This window comes from Mauremys mutica, chromosome 11 (assembly GCF_020497125.1).
Source record: "Mauremys mutica isolate MM-2020 ecotype Southern chromosome 11, ASM2049712v1, whole genome shotgun sequence".
NCBI classification, from domain to species: domain Eukaryota; kingdom Metazoa; phylum Chordata; order Testudines; family Geoemydidae; genus Mauremys; species Mauremys mutica.
Genome location: NC_059082.1, coordinates 24,829,282 through 24,851,663, shown reverse-complemented (window position 1 = coordinate 24,851,663; position 22,382 = coordinate 24,829,282). Strand labels below are relative to the sequence as shown.

Below are 22,382 nucleotides of genomic sequence, written 5' to 3'. Positions count from 1 at the left end.
CCCAGCGTGGAGGTAGGTAGGTTGATGGAAACATTCTGGGTGTTAAGTTTACATATTTATAGGGGTCTATGTCCTGAATTTTTGACATGCCTGTGCACTGTAGCTATGTCCACCTAACTTTTAAGTGTAGCCCAAACCCTGATCCTGCCAGCTGACTGTGGTGGTTGACACTGACGGGCCTGAAGAACAGAAACCTAAAGATTTCAGTGGTCTCCACGTGGACGCAGTTGGCTTGTACTGATCCGAGGGCAGACTCATGGCTTTAGGTGGCTATGGATTTGTTACAGATTTTACCGATGGATAATACAATCCACAGAGGAGCAGCCAGGGTAAAACCCCCTCCCGGGCGCTATGGCCCATTTGGAAATAGCAGGGGCTTGGAGGGGATCCTTTCCCGGGCTTCTCCCCAGTCGATCGTGGCAGAGGAGGGGGGAAACCACGGCTGTCCCCAGCCCCACTGCAGGGCTTTGGCGCCTGCAGCTCCGAGGGGCAGGCGTGGGGTTTGTCTCCGCAGAGGGCGCTGTACGCAGCCAAGGGGACGCGCTAGCCTGACAGGCCGGCGGCAGCGGGCGCCGAGCCAGGCACATGCCTGCGATATGCAGGGGGCTCGCCCAGCTGCGCGCTCCCAGCCCCCGCGAGCAGTCCCCCGGCCGCTCTGCCCGCAGCAGCCGCCCCTGGGCCGCCGCTGAGCGGAGCCCGCCCTGCGCCTCGCCCGCCGGAGGCGGCCCCGGCGCCCTCCCGCTCGCAAACTTTGCAAAGTCTGGCAGCTCCCCGTGGCCGGCCCGGCTTGCGGCGGCCGCGGCAGGCGAAGCAGCAGGCGGCGGAGGCGGGGTGCGGGCCAGCCGCCGCCGCCGCAACATCAAAGCGCCTCGATTCCTGCTGCCGTGGGAGCCATGCGCCGCCGTCTGTAATGTCAGCGGAACAGGAGAAGGATCCCATCGCGCTGAAGAGATCCCGAGGTACAGCGGGCCGGGGAGGGGGGAGCCGGGCCGGCACCCTGGGGACTGCGGAGGGACAGCCGGGGGGTCCTGGGCCTAACTCCGCCGAGGAGACATTGCATCCTCCCGCCCGCAGTCTGAGCCAGCGCGGCCCCCTGCCGCCGCGGGGAGCTGGAGGCAGCGCCTGCGCTCCGGGCGCACTTCTGGGCAGGGAGCTGCTCCGGGAGCGGGACTCGGGGCTCCCGCTCGCCCCAGCTCGTATTACACCCCGTGCGGGGGTGTCATTTATCTGCTGTGGCCGGCTGACTCGTGTGACTGTTGCCGTCTATTTTCTGCATTGCCGGGGCTCGTTGGTATCCAGATGCCTTTGAAAGTAGCGTTGCTCAGTTGCGTGGCTTTGAATGCCGGATTGAGTCTGTCCTGTGAGGCGCCGATCCTGCGAACGGATCTGCCTGGATGGGCCCCTGCCGCCGTGTGGATCCATGTTTAGGATTGGGGGTGTAAAGTACCAAAGTTGATATTAAAGGATACAGGAGTATTGTTAACTTGTCCAGCCATGTTACACACACGCGGTATTTCTACTCGTTTTCTTGAGGTGTAATATATTAGTGTGCATTGTTAAATAGGTGTAGTGCAGCATACAGGCTGCGCCGTGTGCCCATATTAACGCCCCTGCGCGAGAGTAAATTGTATTTCCAAACTTCGAGTTTTCACTTTCTCACCCTTAACACTAAACTAATATTTGTGGTTTTTTAATTGGTTGGAAAAGAGAAGAAAAAAAATACCTTCTGTTAATAATGGCAGTATTTGTATGGTCCCGGTGAAGCTCACACCTCATTGAAATGTACTGGGAAAGTACAGTTCCATCCCTGTCTGCCTATTTGCTGCTGCTGTTTGGCTGGAGACCATTTTCTGCAAGGCTGGTTTAACAGGGCAGCAGCACATCTCTTTACAGAGCGGTAGCTGTATCTTTGCAATGGCAAAAGAGAGACATTTGTTTTGGAATGAGATACTGGAATGTACAGAGTATCCGTGAAAGGATCGAAAATTGTGGTGAAATGATAAAGTCGGGGATTCATTGCTCCTTTTCCCTTCACCCTTGGAATTTTTCTAATGTTTTTTATGGTAGCTTTTTGTGGGGGGGGAGGGGAAGAGGACAAGGATTTTACTGTGTGTATTTCACTCAGATATTTACAATTCATTTCTTTCAGTTGTTCTAGCAACTGTAGCGTGCTGTAGAGCAGCACTACTTTACCTAGCAGGTTAGGCAGAGAAAATATGTCACAGAAAGACTGGGATTCATTAAGATAATTTAAATAATAGGTTCTGATCCTGCAAACACTTAAGTACACGTATAGCTTTATACTTGTGAGTAGCCAATTGATTTCAATAGGATACTGCCGAAGGGCATAGAGTTACATAGGTGCATAAATCATTACAGGATTAGGGCCACAGCAAATACCCATTGAACCAGTGCCACCTCATCCCCATCTGTAGTCTCTTGGTTGGTTGTTTCTTAAAACAAAAAAACCAAAACCCATACCTAGCCAAGGGACTACTTACTCATCAAGGGTTGTGGCCCCAATTCTGCAAAGACTTACATGTGCTTTACTTCACATCCTGTAAAATACCGGACTGTGCTTACTGTGTAAAGTTGCATAGAAGTCTTTGTAGAATTAGGGCCTGTTTATTTACATATAAAGTTTTAAGCGTCACCTGTTGTGTGTGTGTGTGTGAAATAGAAGAGCGTGCAGATTTATTCCCCCAGTCTCCCAACATTCAAAAATGGGTGAACTACATTTTTTTCAAAAACTTGAAAGGAGGAATAATAGCTTTCACATGTGACAAGCATAGAAAGTCTAAGCCAAAATGCTTTGGGTTTTGTTTTGTTTTTTACAGAAAGCCAAGAGTGGCGGTTATGCTGAAACCATTTTGCAATCTTAACTCTAGTATATTGCAAAATAGCAAAATGTTCAGTGTATCTTTTAATGAAAAGACTGTGGATACAAGAAGTGACTTTCAGGAAAGTTTATTTTGGCTGCTTGATAATGATGCTTGTTCACTTTTCTTGTAGGTATGTGAGGACTAACATTAATTTTCCTTTTATGTATAAATTAAATTCTTATAAAATTCAAAAGGAAAAATACATAAATTCACAGGCCTAACTTACATTATTGGCCTCACATAGAGAAAGATGAGATCACAAAATCTTAGTACTTCATCAAACAGTCTTGCAAATCAGTAAGCATCCAAGTAGTTTTAATTATGTAAGTAGTCCCATTTCATGTACTTAAATGTTTGTGGGATCAGATCCTTGAGTACTAGTTTTATACTTGACAAAACTTACAGAGCTTTAGGCTGTATTTTGAACTGCTACAGGAAGGTGAGCATTTGCTGGTGGTCCTTAGAGAATTGTCTGGTCACATACTTAACACACTCCCTATTTTCAGCTGCTGAATTTCATTAAAAGAAGCTAAAATACATTAAACACTTTCCAGATAATATTTTTCCATATTAGCAATTGCTCTTGTTGACACATGGATGCTATGTGAACATGAGTGGGAGAGAAAATTGTGTAATTCTGAATGAAAGAGAAGGTGTCAATAAGACAATCTCTCTGTTAAACTGTGATATGTCTATAAGAATGTTTTAGAACACCTGGGTGATGGAAAACAGGGAAAAATTTGAGGAGATAGTTTATCGTTTACCAAGCTAGGACATTTTGGCTGGAATTTTGGGAGTATTTATAATGATCCCTTCTTCCTGCAGAATTTTTATTGGAATATTTAATATTTACAATCTATGGGCTGCTATACTTTACATAGCACCATAAGAGGACACAGCGTTTTACCCTTTCCTGGGGAGGCTTGAGAATAATATACCAACCAATAGGTTAACAAAGTGAGCACAGACCAAATCATTGGTTTTTAGGGCACTGAAAATCAATCAGGTTCTTAAAAGAATTTTATTTAAAAAAAAAAAAAGTAAAAGAATCACACCTGCAAAATCAGGATGGAAGATAACTTTACAGGGTAGATAAAAAGATTTAAACCACAGAGGATTTCCCTCTGACTGCTTCCCAGTTACAAAACAGGACCAAAATTATCTCTTAGCATAGAGAAAATTCAGAAGCTAAAACAAAAGGTAATCTAAGGCATTTCTTTGCTATTAATTACAATTTCTGATAATATTAGATGTATCATTTCAGGATCTTTTAGGAACTGGTTTACCTGCTTGGTCTCTCTCTTTGTCCCAAGAAGGAACCAAAACAAAGAGAGCATCAACCAAACCTTTCCTCCCCCCGCCCCACCGATAGGGTGACCAGACAGCATGTGTGAAAAATCGGGTCGGGGTGGAGGCTAATAGGAGCCAATATAAGAAAAAGACCCCAAAATCGGGACTGTCCCTATAAAATCGGGACATCTGGTCACCCTATCCCCAGATTTGAAAGTATCTTCTTTTCCCATTGGTCCTTCTGGTCAGGTGCCAACTAGGTTAATTGAACCGATTAACCCTGTACAGGTAAGTGATTCTGTACCTCTGGCCAAGAGGGATTTTATGTTACTGCATACATAAAAGTTGTTACCTTTCCCTTTATATTTATGACAGCACCTAATGGGACTTTCAAAGGCACCTAAACAGAAGACAATGGGAATTAGGCACCTACCCTGCTTAGCAGCACTAGATGCCTCTCTGTAGATGCCTAAATAACTTTTAAAATTTGACCCCATGTAACCAGATGAGAGTGTTGCATTCAGTAATAACAAATTCTTATGTGCAGCAAAACAGCTAGTTTTTTAATGTGAATTTTAAACATAGGGAGACATCACACTTTTCTGAAAAAAATCAAATGATAGTACCAATCTGAGGTCAGTTTACATACATTCCACTGAATGTAGCAGCAAAGAATCATTGTTTATCATAGTGTTTTAGAAAAGATGTAGACAGAGCATGGACGAAAAAGAATGAACTTGAATACAGTCTGTTCATATTGATGGTTCTACCAGGTTAAAATCTGTCACCTTAACATCGTCTGTCCATGACTTTCCAAATGCTCAGGCTTTGGCTCAAGGTTACTCTTCATTCCCAAAACAAATTAATAATTTCTACTACCAATGTAATGGGACATTTATCACTAAAATCTCCTCTACCCATCTTTAGCAGTGGGCAACCTGCGGCCTATCAAGGTAATCCGCTGGCGGGCCACAAGACAGTGTTTATATTGACCATCTGCAGCTCCCAGTGGCCGCGGTTTGCTGTTCCTGGCCAATGGGAGCTGCGGGAAGCGGTGAGGGCTGCAGGGAGGTGCTGGCTGCTGCTTCCCGCAGCTCCCATTGGCCAGGATCAGCAAACCATGGCCACTGGGCGCTGCAGGCAGCCATGCCTGTGGACAGTCAATGTAAACACTGTCTCGCGGCCTGCCAGAGGATTACCTTGACAGGCTGCATGCGGCCCATGGGCCACAGGTTGCTCACCACTGATCTATAACTTTACAAGGGACTTATAAATAAAAAGTCATAATTTGTACTACAGGATCGTGTAGGGCTTCAGGCGTCTGTCACATTCTGATGAAAGGTGTAGCTGAACTTCAAGTGAAGCATTGGATTTTCTTTCTTTAGTTAAAATGAAATAAGTGGATCAAGAAGCTAAACATCCCTCATATTGCAGGAAACTGTATTTGTACCAAAATAGCTTTTGTTAACTGCTACTTAAGGATATATGGCCTCTGCAAAGGAATCCCCTAGTGCTGGCTCATTGATTATAGTGAGATTTTTCCTGGGGTGACCTTTTGCATGATCAAGACTTAATTTATGGGAGTTTGGAAATGACAAGCTGAGAGTCTTGTCTCAGCTGTATGCCAGGTTTTCAGGGATTTTCATTAATAGAAAGCCAGGTTTTCATTCATAGACTTGTTTCTGCTTGCTCTTTTGTTAACTACATACTCTAACTGCCTATTATGCCCTGGGAGTCCCAGGCTGATGAAATCCACATCTGTGTAAGTTAAGTGGGAGATGAATCTTAGATAATTCCTTTTTGGTGAGAGAAGAAGCCTTAAGCACCAAGGGCTTGATCCAAAACCCAATTAAATTAATGGAAGTCTTTCCACTGACTTTAATGGGCTTTGAATCAGGCCTTCATGTTCTAATGGAGATGGACTCCAGTAGTTGTGTTACAGCTCCCTATACCTCCAGGTGTGTTCATTCTATAGACTTTGTAGTTTTAAAATAGAATTAGTGATACTTTGGTGTTTGTCACAGGCTTTTCTTGGTATGACACAGAAAGGCACACATTAATATAAAATCTGTATTGAAACAAATGCAGAATTATATTGATTGAAATTTTGTAGGTGGTGACAGTGGATTGGATGGGTTAGGAGGACCAGGAGTACAACTTGGAAGCCCAGATAAGAAAAAGCGCAAGTCAAATACACAGGTAAATTGCTTCTGATCTCGATTTTTTTAATAAATAACACACTCAGATGTTGCTAACTAATATGAGTATCTCTTTCATCTAGGAATCACAGGCACAGATTAGTAGCTTTCCAGTATCTTATAATTAAGTGCTTACGTAAAATCTTAGATCTCTCTCCATCCCCACACTAGTTACTAGTAACTCCTATTGAAGTTCTTTTAATCCTGGGAGATTTGCATGTATCCTGCAAGAGGAGAATATAAAGTCTCTGGTAAATATGCACAGAGTGAACAGGCTGTTCAGTCAGTCATGTGAACATTGTTCAGAATTTAATCCCCAGCCTTCAGTTGATTGGTGTGAATCTTCAGGGTATGAGTGGTAGCTGCGGGCTGCTGCTTTCCCCATATATGAAGATTTGTGGACTAATGGGTCCATGCAGTTCATGAACCCATTGGCCACGCTTTTAGTGCACCCTCATAGTGCTTTCCAATGCAGGGAGCCATGAGGCACACCTGGTACATTGAATTTATGCTCTTTGGCTCTTCTGTGCACTAGAAATGTATGATTTCCATTTACTGAAATGGGGCTTTGAGAGAATGTGGGAAGACATAGGATTTGGGTGCTAATGCAAAACATTGATATTGATCATCACCTGTAAAGTAGAATTGTCCTCTTCTGTGTCCACTCAGCACTGTGTCTCAGAATATCTGCTATTACTTACTTAGTGGCAAATAATGAGAATAATTTTATCCATATTGGACCAGTTATCACCTTATAATATGCATGCCCGATTCCCATTGACCTGGGTGTCCGTTGCTTTTTCTTGTTCAAGTAGTGGTGAACCCACTGTTGTAGGCATATACAATTAATTTCAGGCATTTGGATCTCTTAGTTCTCTCTCTAGTAATGAAGCTTTCCTTTCGCTGCAGAATGATGATAAATATAATGGTCCTGCAGATAAGTTCCTCCTCTTTTCTTACCTCTAATAAGGTTTGCAGGGCAACAGAAATCTGCAGAATCATTTCCCCAGCCTAGGCTACTAAATAATTGGGGCCAAATTCTCGTCTTCTGTGCACACTGTGCATGAGGGAGCTATGTGGGGGTGAGCAGGCCAGAACTCTCCCCACAAACTGGACCAAAATGATAGTCAGTTGTACAGTCACTCTCTACAGTCATTTATGCAGCCTCTGCGTCCACTAAACTCCCCATGCTCCCAGCCCACCCACAGTTCCACAAAGTGCTGTCACAGAGCAGATCCCTCTGGTTAACAGAAGATGGAGGGTCCTGCTGGGCAGACTGTCTCCTGCCTGTACACCTTGCAGCATGGTTACAGTAGTATTGCTATCGTTTAAGTCTTGCATAGCCTCATCAAAAGTGGGATGGGTCAGGAGAAAGATTTGACCTTTAATTTAGTAAATTTAGCCTGAGAGGAAACCAAGGAAAATCTGTTTTTTAAACAGCATTTAAACATGAGTTTTTATGTTTTAATTCTATGATTTTGTGGGAATCCTGCATTTCTTAAATAAAAGACGGAAACAAAACTACACGGTGAGCATTTTTGGCAGCATGTTGTACAGCTGCACAGTTTTTAAAAATAATGAAATTAGTCTAAATCACTTCAATGGCATCATGAGTTAGCTCGTAAGACAAACTCAGAAAATACTTTATAAAATAAGAGTATGTACTCCAGCCACAGAACTCAGTTGGTTTCAGTCAGGGTTTTGTGTGGGAGACAATGGCAGGATCAGGCTCCTAATAATATAAAGACCAACGGTGGCATTAGACCTGTATACCTGCAAAGGGATCCACTCTTCCACGGGATGCCGTATCACAAAAATCACCACAACTGGTGCCCATATTGGCAGTCTTGTAAGAGAGGCCCAGGGAGGAATGAGCCTGGACCCTGAACTATTCTCTCTCTTCCTTTCTGATGAGACTTAAGGCTCACTGCCAGAGTAGTGTGGGGAAGCTTATGCTGATTGTTGCTGCCCATGTGGCTCCTGACTGAATAAATAGAAGACTTTGGTTCTCTCATGCTGCCAGTCCAGCTTCTTTATGGTTGAAAGCCCATATGGTTGAAAGTTCTTGTAGGGAAGTTTATACGAATGTTAATTTAAATGTTCTAAATATTTTCAGGGATCTTCCTTTCCTCCTCCATCTGAATATGCTCCACCGCCGAATCCAAGCTCAGACCACCTTGTAGCGGCTAATCCATTTGATGATAACTATAATACTGTCTCCTATAAACCTCTACCTTCAGGAAGTCCTTTTTTTAACCATCCTGGTTACCCTGGTTTTGGAGGTTATAACACTTTCAGAATGCCACCTCACATGCTGCCCAGAATGTCCTCACCTTATGGTGGTTCTTACACCCTCAGAAACCAGCCACACCCACTTCCCCAGAACCCTGTGGGAATGGGTTTTACTCGACCTCATGCTTTCAACTTTGGTCCACATGATAACACAGGTTTTGGAAATCAGCCATGTTATAACAGTGGTCAAATGAATCAAAATGTCCATATGCCCAGTCAACACTTCAGACCAAATCCTGGTGAGAACTTTGGTCACATTCCTCCACAAAATACTAGTCAAATACCACACCCTGACATGACATCTAACTTTGGACCTGCAAGCAATCCACATTTTAATTCCCAGTTAGAATCAAACCATTCTTTTGTTCCACCACCCAAGACCTACAATCAGACAAAAACATCAGCACAAAAGCAAGACTTCAGTCAAGGTGCAAGCAAAACTTCCAACCAGAACACCGCTACACATCAGCATCACCACAGAACAGATGACATCGTGAACCAAGGTAGTGCTGACTTAAAAAACGTTAATCGAAACAGTGTAGTAAATCAAGAGAGCAACCATTCTCATAATGCAGATAACACTAACAGTAGTCATGCTAATGGGACTCAGAGCAAGTCCCGTCAACCTAGAGTTACAGCTGAAGGATGCAACTCTGAAAAGAGCAGCAAAACATCTCTCCACCTCAGTCGTCATGGTCATTCATCCTCTGAGCCAGTCTTTCCATGTGGAATTTGTACACATGAAGTTAATGATGACCAGGATGCCATCTTGTGTGAAGCTTCTTGTCAAAAATGGTTTCATCGGATCTGTACGGGCATGACTGAGTCTGCTTATGGCCTCCTCACTGCAGAAGCATCAGCAGTATGGGGCTGTGATACTTGCATGGCTGAAAAGGATGTCCAGCTGATGCGTACTAGGGAGACTGCAGGGCCACCTGCATTGAATACTGATGGATGATGACATCCACTGATGCAGTATTGAAATACATACTACAGAGGTATTGCTCTTAATGGTATACGTCATTTTCTATAGACAATCAAGGTTGGTTTGGGTTTTTGTTTTGGTTTTTTTTGCTTTTAGTCTATCTTCACTCATGAAATTCCATCTGTTTCTGTGTTCTTTGTTTTATGCCTGTTTATGTGAGTATTTAAACTTTGATCAGAAACACAGATAACGTTTGAAGATCCAAAATATGTCTGGTATTTGTTTGATCACAAGCAAGTTTTCCATTAAAAAATGAATTACTGGAATTATTGATGTCAGAACATCTGCCTCGATGAATACAGGCTGTTAGCTAGTGCTGAGCCTTGATGGTATTATATATTGGAAGCATTCATTATTGTTATGTTTTATGAATGTCCATTACTGTTTTGCTCATGTCAATGCTATCTGTCCTATGGGTAGGAGAAAAGGTGGAGGAGGTGACATGGAGAAAGAGGAGTACTGATGAATTTTATTTTAAGATGAGCACTAAGGATTTTAATTTTTTTTCTTATTCTGCATCTGAAACAATGAATCAACATTGCATTTGATTGTTTTAGTATTTGTGATGTTTACACTTCAAACTACAGTGCCTCCTGGCTTCTCGGCAAATATTTAATAGCCAAGAACTCTAGTGAAGTCTTACGTTACTAAAAATTCAGTATTTTTACAAAATATATCATAGCATTACATTTAAAAACACTAAAATAACACCAGGGTTGCAAAGTCAAGCACTCAAAAGTTAGGGAATGCCAGAATTAGGGCCCTTCTGTGCATATACAGTAGGATATAGTGTTTAATTTTACATGATCACATGCCTCCTCCTAGGTGCCAGGGCATCAGCTGGCAGAGCATTGACAGCACGAGAGAGACCGTCTCCCTGCTCTCATATTTAGTGAGCTTGTGTGAACTGTGATTTTTTTCAGTGTCTTGTAATTTGGCCAACCTGGGTGAATTTGTATAGGGCTTGGAAAAGTTTGATCCACCTGCCAAACTTCAAGTCCCGGCTCCAAAGTACAGAAGTGCTAGAGCTTCTCAATTTAAATAATTCTAAGATATATTTTAACATGGGCAACACAGGATATTTTTCCTAAACTTGTTCTTGGAAACAGCTAAACTGTTGAATTTTCCCGACACCCACCATGAAAATTCAACCCAAGCAGTTAAAATTTGGCAAAGTTATAAGCAACCTAAAATGAAGTTTTATAGTGAAAGGTGTTGGGTAGCCTTATAATAGCTAGTGCTACTAGATCTGTCTATTATGTTTATCCTTATGCAAATGGGTTATAATAATAAATCATTAAAACCAAACCACACTTGTCAAACATGACAGCTGCTAGTCATGTTGCTTAAAGCACTACGTGAAGGTGCTCAGATACTGTGGTGATAAGGATGGTATAAGAACCTAAATAGAATTGAAACATAAAGGTCACTTTGTGATACATCATCATTCTTTTAATTAATTTTGATTGGTTACTAATTTAGTAGTTTACAAGGTTCCCCCACTGAGTGTGAATTTGTGAGGTTCTACCGTAACTGTGCTTCTAAACATTACTTGGAGATGTGCTGTCCTTTTTGGTGTATGTGTGTAGCTCCCCATTAATGTTATAGGTTATGTATGAGCGTAAAGGGCTACATACGGCTTGCTTACATTATTAAAGGACCTTCTGCGGTATCTGGAGAATGATGCCCACAGGTGGTGGTACTTTCTCACACCTTTTACATCGCCTCACCAGGAAACTCCTAGAGGTGTAAAGGCAAATTTGGGCCTGTGTTTTCAACATTACGAGTTCAATACAAAGTTCAATAACCTTCCGTTTTGCTATTTTTCTTACTGGTTTGATGACTTACAGTAGTAATCTCTGCTAAAGTAATGTCTTCAAGAATTTTACCTGTGGCTTACTACTTTAATTCTAACTTGTTTGTAGTATTGATGTAGAAATTAAAACCAAAACCTTGTTCAGATAATATAGGTTCCTGTGGGCCAGATTCTGATCTCTGTTGCACTAGTGCAAATTGTGAAGCTTGTGAAGTTACCCCAGATTTACACTGATGTAACAGAAATCAGAATTCTGCTCTGCGACTAAGAAATCTGCCAGAGGCTAAGGGACGATGCTTTCTTGGCTAGTTTGTGATGATGTGAATTCTTCAAGATTCCTAATACAAACATAAGATTCCAGTGTTTGTCCTTAGAAGTCCACTGAACATTTTACAATCCAGTGCAGGAGTCAGATACTGTGTTTAAAATGACCATAGAATTTCCTGCACCTCCCCTGTCTACCAATTCCAGTATTTCATAGTAGCTTTCTACATTTGTTAGCAAAATATTTCCATATGAATGTAACCAAATGTACTAACTGGTTAACATGTGGAGTAGGCATGGGGTGAAAACCTGTGAGTTTTCACCCGAATGTTTAGTCCTACAAATAAAAGGAATTAGCAAATGCCATCAAAGTACCAAAATTAAATAGCTATCATAGCATTGATATTGATGTGGTCTCAGTATTTCTGAACTCTATTTACAGAGAGCAGATGCATTTGTTTTTAGAGTGTGTTAGCTAATAGTATTTCAAGTATGTATGAAAAAAAGAACAATCATATATATTAGTAGGGTAGTAGGAATGTCACCTGCTTAAAATTAGAACCATGCTAGTTATGGGATTAGGAGGGTTGGGTAGTATACCTGATTTTTGTAATACTCTACGTGAAAAAATTTGTATTGAGCTATCATGTAATTCTTTCAATGTTAGTGTTTTAGGTTGTACTGGTGCTGCACACCAAAATATTGTAAGGATTTTGTAAATCTGCAAATCTGGAGTTTTATGGAGAATAGAGGAAGTGGCTCAATCTCATCTCCTTTATAAAATGGCTCAGAATGCTGCTTCATAGAATGACTTCTCAGTAGTGTGGCTGTCCAAGTTTTAAAATTTTTAATCCCAGATGAAATAAATACTTGGAAACTTAATTATATAGTCAGTAACACTGACAAACTTATTTTGCCTTAGACCAGCGGTTCTCCTGACCCCAAATTGGTTCTCAACCCTGTTTTAATGGGGTTGCCAGGGCTGCTGTTAGGGGGTCCAGGGCTGAAGCCAAAGCCCGAGACCCACTGCCAGGGGCCGAAGCTGAAACCCGAGGGCTTCAGGCCTGGGTGGCGCGGCTCAGGTTACAGGCCCCCTGCCTGGGGCTGCAGCCCTTGAGCTTCAGCTTTGGTCCCCCCGCCCAAGGTGATGGAGCTCAAGCAGGCTCAGGCTTCAGTCCCCCTCCTGGGGTCGTGTAGTAATTTTTGTTGTCAAAAGGGGGTCACGTGCAATGAAGTTTGAGAACCTCTGCCTTAGACCATTTTAAATGTGCAAATATTTTATGTACCGGTTTAATATTCTAATATTGTGTTGTAATTAGTGGTGGGATAAGAGGCACTGCTGTCTATGGATTAGAGAGAGATGGGTGTCAAAAAGCCTATCTTTTGTTCCTGGCTCTTTTTCTGATTATCTTTGTAACCGTAGACAAATCAGTTAACTACCTGTGCCTCAATTTACTTATCTGTATGATGGGATTAAAACTGACTTCACAGGGTGCTGAGAGGCTTAATATTTGAAATCTTCAGATGAGAGACACTGTAGAAGTGCCAAGTATTATAACATATTTTGTGTTTGCTCTATTAAAAAAGTATAATTTTCAGGGCTGCTCAATAAGATACTTTGCTATCTGTATACATTTCTGCTTATGCCCCAATCCTGTAAACACTCTTACACATGTACTTAATTTTAAGCAAGTGAATAGTTCTAATGAAATCAGTGAAATGATGTGCATGAAGTCAAGAAAAAATCAGAGTGCTTGCAGGAGTGGGGCCTTCATTTGGATTTCATAATTAGATATTCTTAAATGTATTTCTTGGTTTGAGATGTTTACAAAATCAGTGGTGTTGAAATTGAGCACCTTATTACATTTTCTTTATTCCAACTTAATAGAAATTATTAATAACTTCTGCATAAAATAACTACTTCTCATTTATATATATTATTGCCTGCCTAAAAGTATCTGTGGCATTTTATAAAAAGGTCATGCTTCTTATGTTGTATGTGACTTAAATGACTGTTTCATATTAAAACTAGTCTTTCCTTATGTACTGCTTACATATACCTGTTTTGGGATATCAGTTCAGTACTTTTATACAATCTTGAATGTGTTCCACATTGGTGACATGTATTTTTGCAACAACTTTTTTGTTTTGATTATAAATTAAAGCATGTCTGAAGTAATACATGCATTAGTTCTGTGGTGTATGGCAAAGTTAATGTATGTAATTCAAATTGGAAGAAAAGTGTCCAGACTTTGTCCAACATTAACCCTATTGCAAGGGATTAAATTACTATGTAATACAAATTATTTCATATCATGATGTGTTTTAAACTACTCTATGAAGTATGTGAAACATTACACTTTATGGATTGGTAGCTGGCCTGGTATCCTTGCATAGAATGAGATATGGTAGATGGTAGCAATTCATGATAACTAATAGAGTGAATACTTTTCAAAACACATAGCATTTATGTACAATGTGCCTGATCTTTAAATTTGTTGCTATAAGTGTTTTTGGTTAGTAAGAGTTTCACAGCATATTGCTAACAAATGAGTGCACATTTGATTGCATATAACAAGTGTGACAATCCCATTACATCACTTTCTGTGTGGTTTAAAAATAATTTCATTGATTTATTTCTCTTTTGGACACAGATATGAAAATGCAGGATATTGTAGACATCAATGTATTTTAAAATTATTCTTGTAATGGTCAATTGCCAATTTTTGTTTGAGGATTTGGTATATTAGAATACTTTCTTCTTTAAAGCGAGAGTGAATTAAGTGTACTGAAAAGCAGAACTCTAAAACAAGGCAATATAACTACCATGCACTACATTTGGCATACGAGTCTTCTCTCATTTGCATTGAACTAGGATACTTTCTCAGAGGCGTGTGTTTTTATGTAAAATAAAGGTTCCATTTCAGGCTCTAAGTGCTTTTAGGGTCGGAGCCAATAAAGTGCTTAGTGTCATCATTTCTTATTAACTTAATTAGAAATTAAGGGAGCTCAGCACCTCTCTGTGCTTAGCATAGAAGTATTAATGTGGTCCTGTATTTTGGCTGGTCCAGGTGTATAACCCTGCACAGCCACCTGCAGAGCATAAGAAATACCTCTTTTCACATGTCTGAGTGTGGCCTATGTTGTAGATTTCTGTTACTCTCTTGTATTGACACATGCTGTAAGTCTTTGAATGATTATGGATTCAGCTCCATGTTCTCATCCTTCAAAGATAACTGTGAGGGGAAAAATGTTTCACAGGGAGAAAGATAATGCTGTGACTTAAGTTCCACAGGGAGAATTTTTACATTCTATTTGCATTTTTTGTCACAAACTAGATTATTTTGGTTCAGGAGAAATATAATTTAAGCATTACTCATTGTGCTGTATTATATTTTATGAAGAATGAAAGGAAAGCATTGACAATGCCAATTTGTCTTTTATATTCTCAACCATTCACCTTCCCTGGTATACCTGGATGTCAAAGATCATTTTAAAATCTGAACAATTGTGTAATATACAGAGGGCAATTATACTTCTCATCTCTTTTATGTTTGTTCTTTTCTTTTTCTTTCATTTTTCTTAATGTTGGAATCTTCTGGTTCTAAAATGAAAAATATAGCTGTGGATTTGTAAAATTTACATACAATCCTTCCTAACTACTTGCACGTATAGAGTTTGAAGTGGATATTGCATTTCATTATGGCCTTTTGATATTTAGTCCATTATGCAGATTTTTTCCCTAGTGTAAAGTTGAGTTAATGTAAGGAAGTTACAGATCTACTGCCATCCAGACACTACGTAACATGAGCTGATAAATATTGTTGACATTTCATTTTTAAAACAAAAAATATTATAACTCTGTCTAGCAGTAGGTATATCATGTTTATGAGATTATAGGTCCAGCATTGGTAGAAAATGTATATGGCAAGTTTTCTGACACGCTGCATGTAATAGTGTTGCATTTCTGGTGTTCAGCTTCAGTTGTTTTCAAAATAAAGCTAATTTTTGAGGTGGAAATGCCTGTTGATTTAATGCAGACAATGCAGCTTGCACAAATTTTAACTTGCCTTGCAGTTATATTGTGAAGATTAATTTGGTTAAGACCCAAACTTGGGCAGGGAACAGTGTAAATGTTCTGAGAAGGAACTCGGGCACAGTAGCTTCTGGGGTGTTCAGCTAATGTGGCAACCTTTAGAGAGACAGCACGTCCTCTGCAGTCAGCCAACTCCCTGTCCCTGCCCCTTTGGGAGAGGTTACTCTCTTGTAGGGGCACCAGCCAAAGCAACCCTGGAGCAGATGCTGCAATGCTGGCAGGCTTCTTGCAGCCTGGCCCCTATTGCCTGCCTGCATAGGGGTCAGATGTTTGTGGAGTTCTTTGAACATGTTAAGTGCTAACAGTTATTTAATTTATAAAGCTCTTTCACCCTGCTTGGGTCACTGTATAATATAAAGCAGTTAAAACATAGTAAGTCTGTGATTTAATGTTTAAAAGCCCAGTGCTATGGACCGGACCCATGTTTAAAGCCAAGGGGTTGGATTCTACTCAAGAAAGCATTACTTACAATGAAAGCTTCTCTGGAAAAAAGTTCCAAAGAGAGAGGCAGAGGTGGATATCTGAAAGGAGCAGGAAGAAGGGGATATCCTATGAAATTCAAAGAGAGCAAATTTAACATCAGTATTTTTTTCCCCCACACACAGTTAACTTGTGGCGCTCGTTGCCATAAGATGTTGTTGAGGCTGAGAAATTAAAAATTTTCAGAAAAGGATTGGATGTTTATATTAATAACTAGAAGATCCAGAGTTGTTGTTTTAAAAATAATTTACTATAAGAATTTTGGAAAGGATATAAACAAAGCAACCTGTCACTGTTGAGGATTAGGAATAAACTTTCCCTTTGGGTATACTATACCTTGACTACATACTTCAGTTTCTTGTTTTTTTCTGAAGCAGTTGGCGGAAACAGAATACTGCACTAGATGGACCACTAGTCTGGTCCAGTATGGCAAGCCTTGTAAGGTTTCAGTTCCTATGAGTCATCATAGCAACAGCTCAATCATCTGCAGAATTAAGCCAGAGAGGTGGAATGCCTGAAATGAAGGCAGTGTCAATGCACATGTACCAGTATGTGGTTCATGAAGGAGGTCTGAAATGAAGCCCATTTCGTCTCTCTGTTAAAGGGTCTACAAACAAGCAGACCTAGCTTAATTTAAAAAAATCAATATTAATTACTTCATTACTAGTAAAAGTAATGCTGTTTAATTATTGCTTTAATTAAGAGTCCCAGCTCACAAGTAAACAAATCAGAATTTGTTAGGTATTTTTTCTTAAGTGGTACATGGAGCTGATTGGTGTAACCAAAGAAGCAGATGTAACTATAATTATAGTTTAAAGCAGGGGTCGGCAACCTTTCAGAAGCGGTGTGCCGAGTCTTCATTTATTCACTCTAATTTAAGGTTTTGCGTGCCAGTAATACATTTTAAAATTTTTAGAAGATCTCTTTCTCTAAGTCTATAATATATAACTAAACTATTGTTGTATGTAAAGTAAATAAGTTTTTTAAAATGTTTAAGAAGCTTCATTTAAAATTAAATTAAAATGCAGAGCCCCCCAGACCGGTGGCCAGGACCCGGGCAGTGTGAGTGCCACTGAAAATCAGCTCACGTGCCGCAGGTTGCCTAGAACGTGACCCGTTTAAAGTATCAGGGGGTAGCCATGTTAGTCTGTATCCACAAGAAGTGAGGTTTTTTTCCCACGAAAGCTTATGCCCAAATAAATCTGTTAGTCTTTAAGGTGCCACCGGACTCCTTGTTGTTTTTATAATTATAGTTTTCCCTTCTAGAAACTATACTCTGTAATTACAGCATGTTCTTTGTAGGGGAAGAATAAATACACCTCTACCCCAATATAATGCGGGCCTCGAGAGCCAAAAAATCTCACTGCCTTATAGTGAGACCGCGTTATATCGGGTTCGGTCCGGTATGGCGTACCAGCAAGAGCCAGTACGCCATGCCAGACTGGACCGGCTTCCCCGGTGGTAATTTAAAGGGCCCGGTGCTCCAGCTGCTGTGGGGAGCTCTGGTCCCTTTAAACCACTGCTGGAGCTCTCGCAGTGGGGCTCAGGTGGGAATTTAAAGGGCCTGGGGCTCCCCGCAGCGGCTGGAGCCTCTGGCCCTTTAAATCACTGTCCGAGCCTGGCTGCCAAGAGGTCCAGCAGGGATTTAAAGGGCCCTGTGCACCAGCCGCTGCGGGGAGGCCCAGGCCCTTTAAATGACCGCCGGAGCTCCGGCAGCAGGGCTCCTCGCAGCAGCTGGAGCCTCTGGCCCCTTAAATCACCGCCCGAGCCTGGCTCCCGGGGCTCCGGCAGCCAGGCTTGGGTGGTGATTTAAAGGGCCCAGGGCTCCACACAAATTCGGATATAACGCGGTAAAGCAGCAGGGCTCAGGTGGCGCTTTAAAGGGCCCAGGACTCCCCACTGCTTTACAGCGTTATATCTGAATTAATGTTATATCGGGTCACGTTCTATCAGGGTAGGGGTGTAATGAGCAGTTTGTCTGTAGTACTTTCATTTTGATTGCATCATTTAATTTTTTTAAACCAAAGCATACATCTTAGCAACCTAAGCAGAAGACCAGGGTTTAGGATAGATTTAGGACTCATTTCCTCAATGAACCCTCCAAGCTCATGGAAAAAGTGGTGTATGCACCTGGAGTGAACACAGCTTGGCTCTGGATAGGTATGTTTTATTATTTATTTATTTAAATGTAATAATCAAGACTCCTGGTTCCTAGCATCGAAAGAGTACTACAACAAAAATCCCAGAAGCATTAAAATACATTTAAACAGGAACTCTGCCAGCTAGCCACCTTAATTTAAAAATACAGTCTTTCCACCTTTTCCTTATCAGCTGATTTATCTTCTACCTATCTCTGTAGCATCTGAACCTCAAATTAATGAATTATTCTCACTACACTCCTAGGTGGTTGGAAAATATTTTCATTCCCTTTTTAAAGATGGGGAACTGAGGCACAGAAATATTCAAGGTCCAATCCTGCTCCCACTGAAGTCAATGGCAAAACTCACATTTCATTACTGCAGCTTCATGCCCAAGTCACATGTTAAAGGTTATATGGGGCAAAGTTTCCAAGTGCCTAAATCCCATTTTTCAGAAGTGACTTTGGAGAGTAAATCCTATTGACTTTCCATGAAGATTTCCCCCTGGACATTTAATTCATGGAACCAGAAGTTTAACTCTGATCTCAGTCCCAGTCCCCTGCCTTTTCTGTGTAAGCAACTGCTGATGTTGCCACAGGTGAATAAAGAGGAAAGGATCCACAGAAAAATCTCTATTAATATGTGGTTCATGATCCGAAGAAGTTTTAGAATCCCTACAATTCCTGATTATATGTGGATAAAATAAATAACAATACTTAACTCTCACACACCACTTTTTCTTTGAACAATTCTTTGAAAATATAAATTACATAACTATAAGAAAACAAAATCTGGTATCCTTCACAAACACTAAATTAACTTTTTAATTGTGTGTGTGTAAGGTTGAACTCAATTTCTCTAGCTCACACTAGAACAGGTAAGTCAAAGGAGGACTTCTTGCTTCTTTTGGATATTTGCAACTAGCTCCAGCGAACTGTATACTTCTGAGCAACTAAAAATCTAGTTTGAATTGTAGAAAATCTACATTGTGTGAGATTAATGTGTTTGGCCTGACTTTCAAGGGATGTAGATCAGAAGCAGGATCTATTTACTCGTTCACCTATATTAGACCTAACTTTGGCAGATAGATCTATTATTGTTTGTTTGATGGAGTAAGTCAAACAGCAATCCACAAACTATATCCTAAATTTAGGAAAGAGAGTGAATCCAAATAGACAAACTATTTAAGCTAATATCTGGAATGACAAATACAGCCGAATTACTTTTCACATGACATCTGGAATTTCCCGTGTATCACTATTACATTTATCAGCAGCCTTTAATAGTTTTTTTCCAGAATTTCTAAAACTACTAGCAGTCTATTATGGAAACATACTTTGGATAACAAGAGCTGCATTCCTTTCTCTGCTGCTTTAAGTGTGAGTGATGAAAAGCAGAACTGTGTGCCTGACCTTAGATCTTGGTAAGTAAATGAAGCAATATTTGCAGTAGGATTTTATTTGTCAGTTAACCTTTGCTATAGCATTATAGAAAGACCTAAAAATAGTACTTAAAATTGCATTTATTTCCCCCACAGTAACATTTTGAGCCCCATGGAAGGTAAATTTTCATTATTTAACACAACTGTTCACAGAACACAATAGAGAGGGCTCCTGCCCAAACTTTTTTTTATAATCTAACAGCTAAGGCTTATATCTTGCAATTTCTTGTACAGTAGAAACTCAGAGTTACAAACACTAGAGTTATGAACTGACCGGTCAACCACACACCTCATTTGAAATTGAAAGTATGCAATCAGGCAGCAGCAGAGACAAAAGCAAATACAGTACAGTACTGTGCTAAACTACTAAAAATATAAAGGGAAAGTTTAAATTTTTTTGACAAGGTAAGGAAACTGTTTCTGTGCTTGTTTCATTTACAGATGGTTAAAAGCAGCATTTTTCTTCTGCATAGTAAAGTTTCAAAGCTGTATGAAGTCATTGTTCAGTTGTAGACTTTTAAAAACCATAACGTTTTGTTCAGAGTTATGAACAACCTCCATTCTCGAGATGTTCATAACTCTGAGGTTCTACTGTACTTGGAAAAAGAACAGGAGTACTTGTGGCACCTTAGAGACTAACACATTTATTTGAGCATAAGCTTTTGTGGGCTACAAGCCACTTCATCAGATGCATAGAATGGAACATATAGTAATAAGATTTTATATATTATATATATATATACACACACACATACGGAGAACATGAAAAAGTGGAAGGACCCATACCATCTGTAAGAGGCTAATTAAGATGAGATATTATCAGCAGGAGAAAAAAAACGTTTGTAGTGATTATCAAGATGGCCCATTTTAGACAGTTGACAAGAAGGCGTGAGGATACTTAACATGGAGAAATAGATTCAATATGTGTAATGACCCAGTACTTGGGTGGATCCCTGCACCAACTCAGAGCTCAAATGCAGTTAACAGGACTCTGCCCAGGCAAAATCAGTTGCAGGATAAGGGTCTTCTAAGGCCTCATTCTTGCAACTGGCTCTTCACAGGCACAGGGATCCACGGAGCCCATTGCAAGATTCACAAAAGTTAATGTGAGCATGATTTGCTTAATTTAAGCCCGGATTCTGGAAACAGCTTCTCATTATACACTTGTGATTGGTTTTGAAAAGCTACAGCTATCACTCAGTTGCACCTGAGAGAAGTTTTCCTCATGTTAAAACGTTTAAAAATCCTGGAAAATCCACAATTTAAAACTAGTACTCCACAATTATTTACCCAAGTTCATTCCTAGGGTGACCAGATGTCCCGATTTTATAGGGACAGTCCCGATGTTTGGGTCATTTTCTTATATAGGCTATTTCCTCCCCCCCCCCCCTTGCAACCCCTGTCCTGATTTTTCACATTTGCTGCCTGGTCACCCTATTTGTTCCCCAGCTACAAACTACACGAAACAAAAAAAAACACAAAGTACTGGTGGCCCTGATTCTCTGTTCCTGAATTTTGGGCAGACCCGGAAGGCAGGAAGCTAAAATGGTAGTTCTAGGCTCCTTTGCACATCATGGCAGGTTTAACTGGTTTATTCTTGGACTCTCCATGGGCCTTGCTCAGGTGAAAATAGCCAGAGCACCGTGTGCTCAGCTCAGCCACCCTCTCTTCCCAGCGTGCTGGAAAATGCAAAGGGGAGGAGGTGATAGAGTTGAGCTGTCTAAGCTTTTGAGCCGAGTCAGGAACTGGAGCTGGGGGAATTCCCTGTGGGCCAGTCTCACCCGCAGTAATGCACAGAGGCCCCCGGCAGAGCACAGCTTCTGGCCCTCGGCTTTTCTCAGTTCCTCTGCCTGAGGTGAGACGGGACTTTAAGGGGCTACGTCAACTTCCAGCTGACACTGGTTGATCTGAACTTTTTGGAAAGACTTGGGCCCAAACGCGGTCACTGCAGGAGGCTGAAGGGACGGGACCTCTCAGAGGGACGGTCTGCGCCTTTCAGAGCGTGGGAGAGCAGCTCCGTCCCCTGGCTTGGGGGAGTGGGGGTCTCGTACAGCAGCGGGTGAGAGGCCTGCTGGGGACTGCGCGGGGAGAGAGAGACCCCAATGCGGAGCTGGAGCTGAGGTGCTGGAGGGGGTCTGAGGCATTGGAGACTGAAGAGTTTCTGTCCCAGAGCCCTTCCGCGCTCCCCTGATGGGGGGACAGGGCCGCCTCTAGACCCCAGCGCACCAAACGCGTGCTTGGGGCGGCATTTTGCCGGGAGGGCGGCAGGCAGCTACGGCAGACCTTCCGCAGTCATGCCTGCGGGAGGTCCAGCGGAGCCGCGGGACCAGCGGACCTGGTGGACCTCCCGCAGGCATGACTGCAGAGGGTCCGCTGGTCCTGCGGCTCCGGTGGACCTCCCGCAGGCGTGCCTGCGGATGCTCCACTGGAGCTGCGGGACCAGCGGACCATCCGTAGGCACGTCTGCAAGAGGTCCCCCGGAGCTGCGGGCGTGCTTGGG

The 22,382-nt window shown here is 41.6% G+C and overlaps 2 protein-coding genes across 2 annotated transcripts in view; one reads left to right on the top strand and one right to left on the bottom strand.

Annotated features, from left to right (window-relative positions):
• The first annotated feature begins 637 nt into the window (after nucleotides 1–637).
• Nucleotides 638–15,747, top strand: PYGO1 (pygopus family PHD finger 1). Its single transcript, XM_044979529.1, has 3 exons — nucleotides 638–959; nucleotides 6,286–6,371; nucleotides 8,487–15,747. The coding sequence occupies exons 1-3, from the start codon at nucleotides 911–913 to the stop codon at nucleotides 9,618–9,620; spliced, it is 1,269 nt and encodes a 422-aa protein (XP_044835464.1). The 5' UTR covers nucleotides 638–910; the 3' UTR covers nucleotides 9,621–15,747.
• A 462-nt stretch (nucleotides 15,748–16,209) lies between these two features.
• The window catches only part of C11H15orf65 (chromosome 11 C15orf65 homolog), a 41,505-nt gene continuing 35,332 nt past the window's right edge, over nucleotides 16,210–22,382 (bottom strand). The window contains exon 5 of the mRNA XM_044979533.1: nucleotides 16,210–16,372. Coding sequence (XP_044835468.1) covers nucleotides 16,289–16,372 — 84 coding nt within the window. The 3' untranslated portion in view covers nucleotides 16,210–16,288. The remainder of the gene's footprint in view (nucleotides 16,373–22,382) is intronic.

Coding starts and splice junctions, on each gene's coding strand:
- PYGO1 (XM_044979529.1), top strand. CDS start 911: ATGTCAGCGGAACAGGAGAAGGATCCCATCGCGCTGAAGAGATCCCGA. Junction 960..6,285: donor CGCGCTGAAGAGATCCCGAG/GTACAGCGGGCC, acceptor GAAATTTTGTAG/GTGGTGACAGTGGATTGGAT. Junction 6,372..8,486: donor AGCGCAAGTCAAATACACAG/GTAAATTGCTTC, acceptor AAATATTTTCAG/GGATCTTCCTTTCCTCCTCC.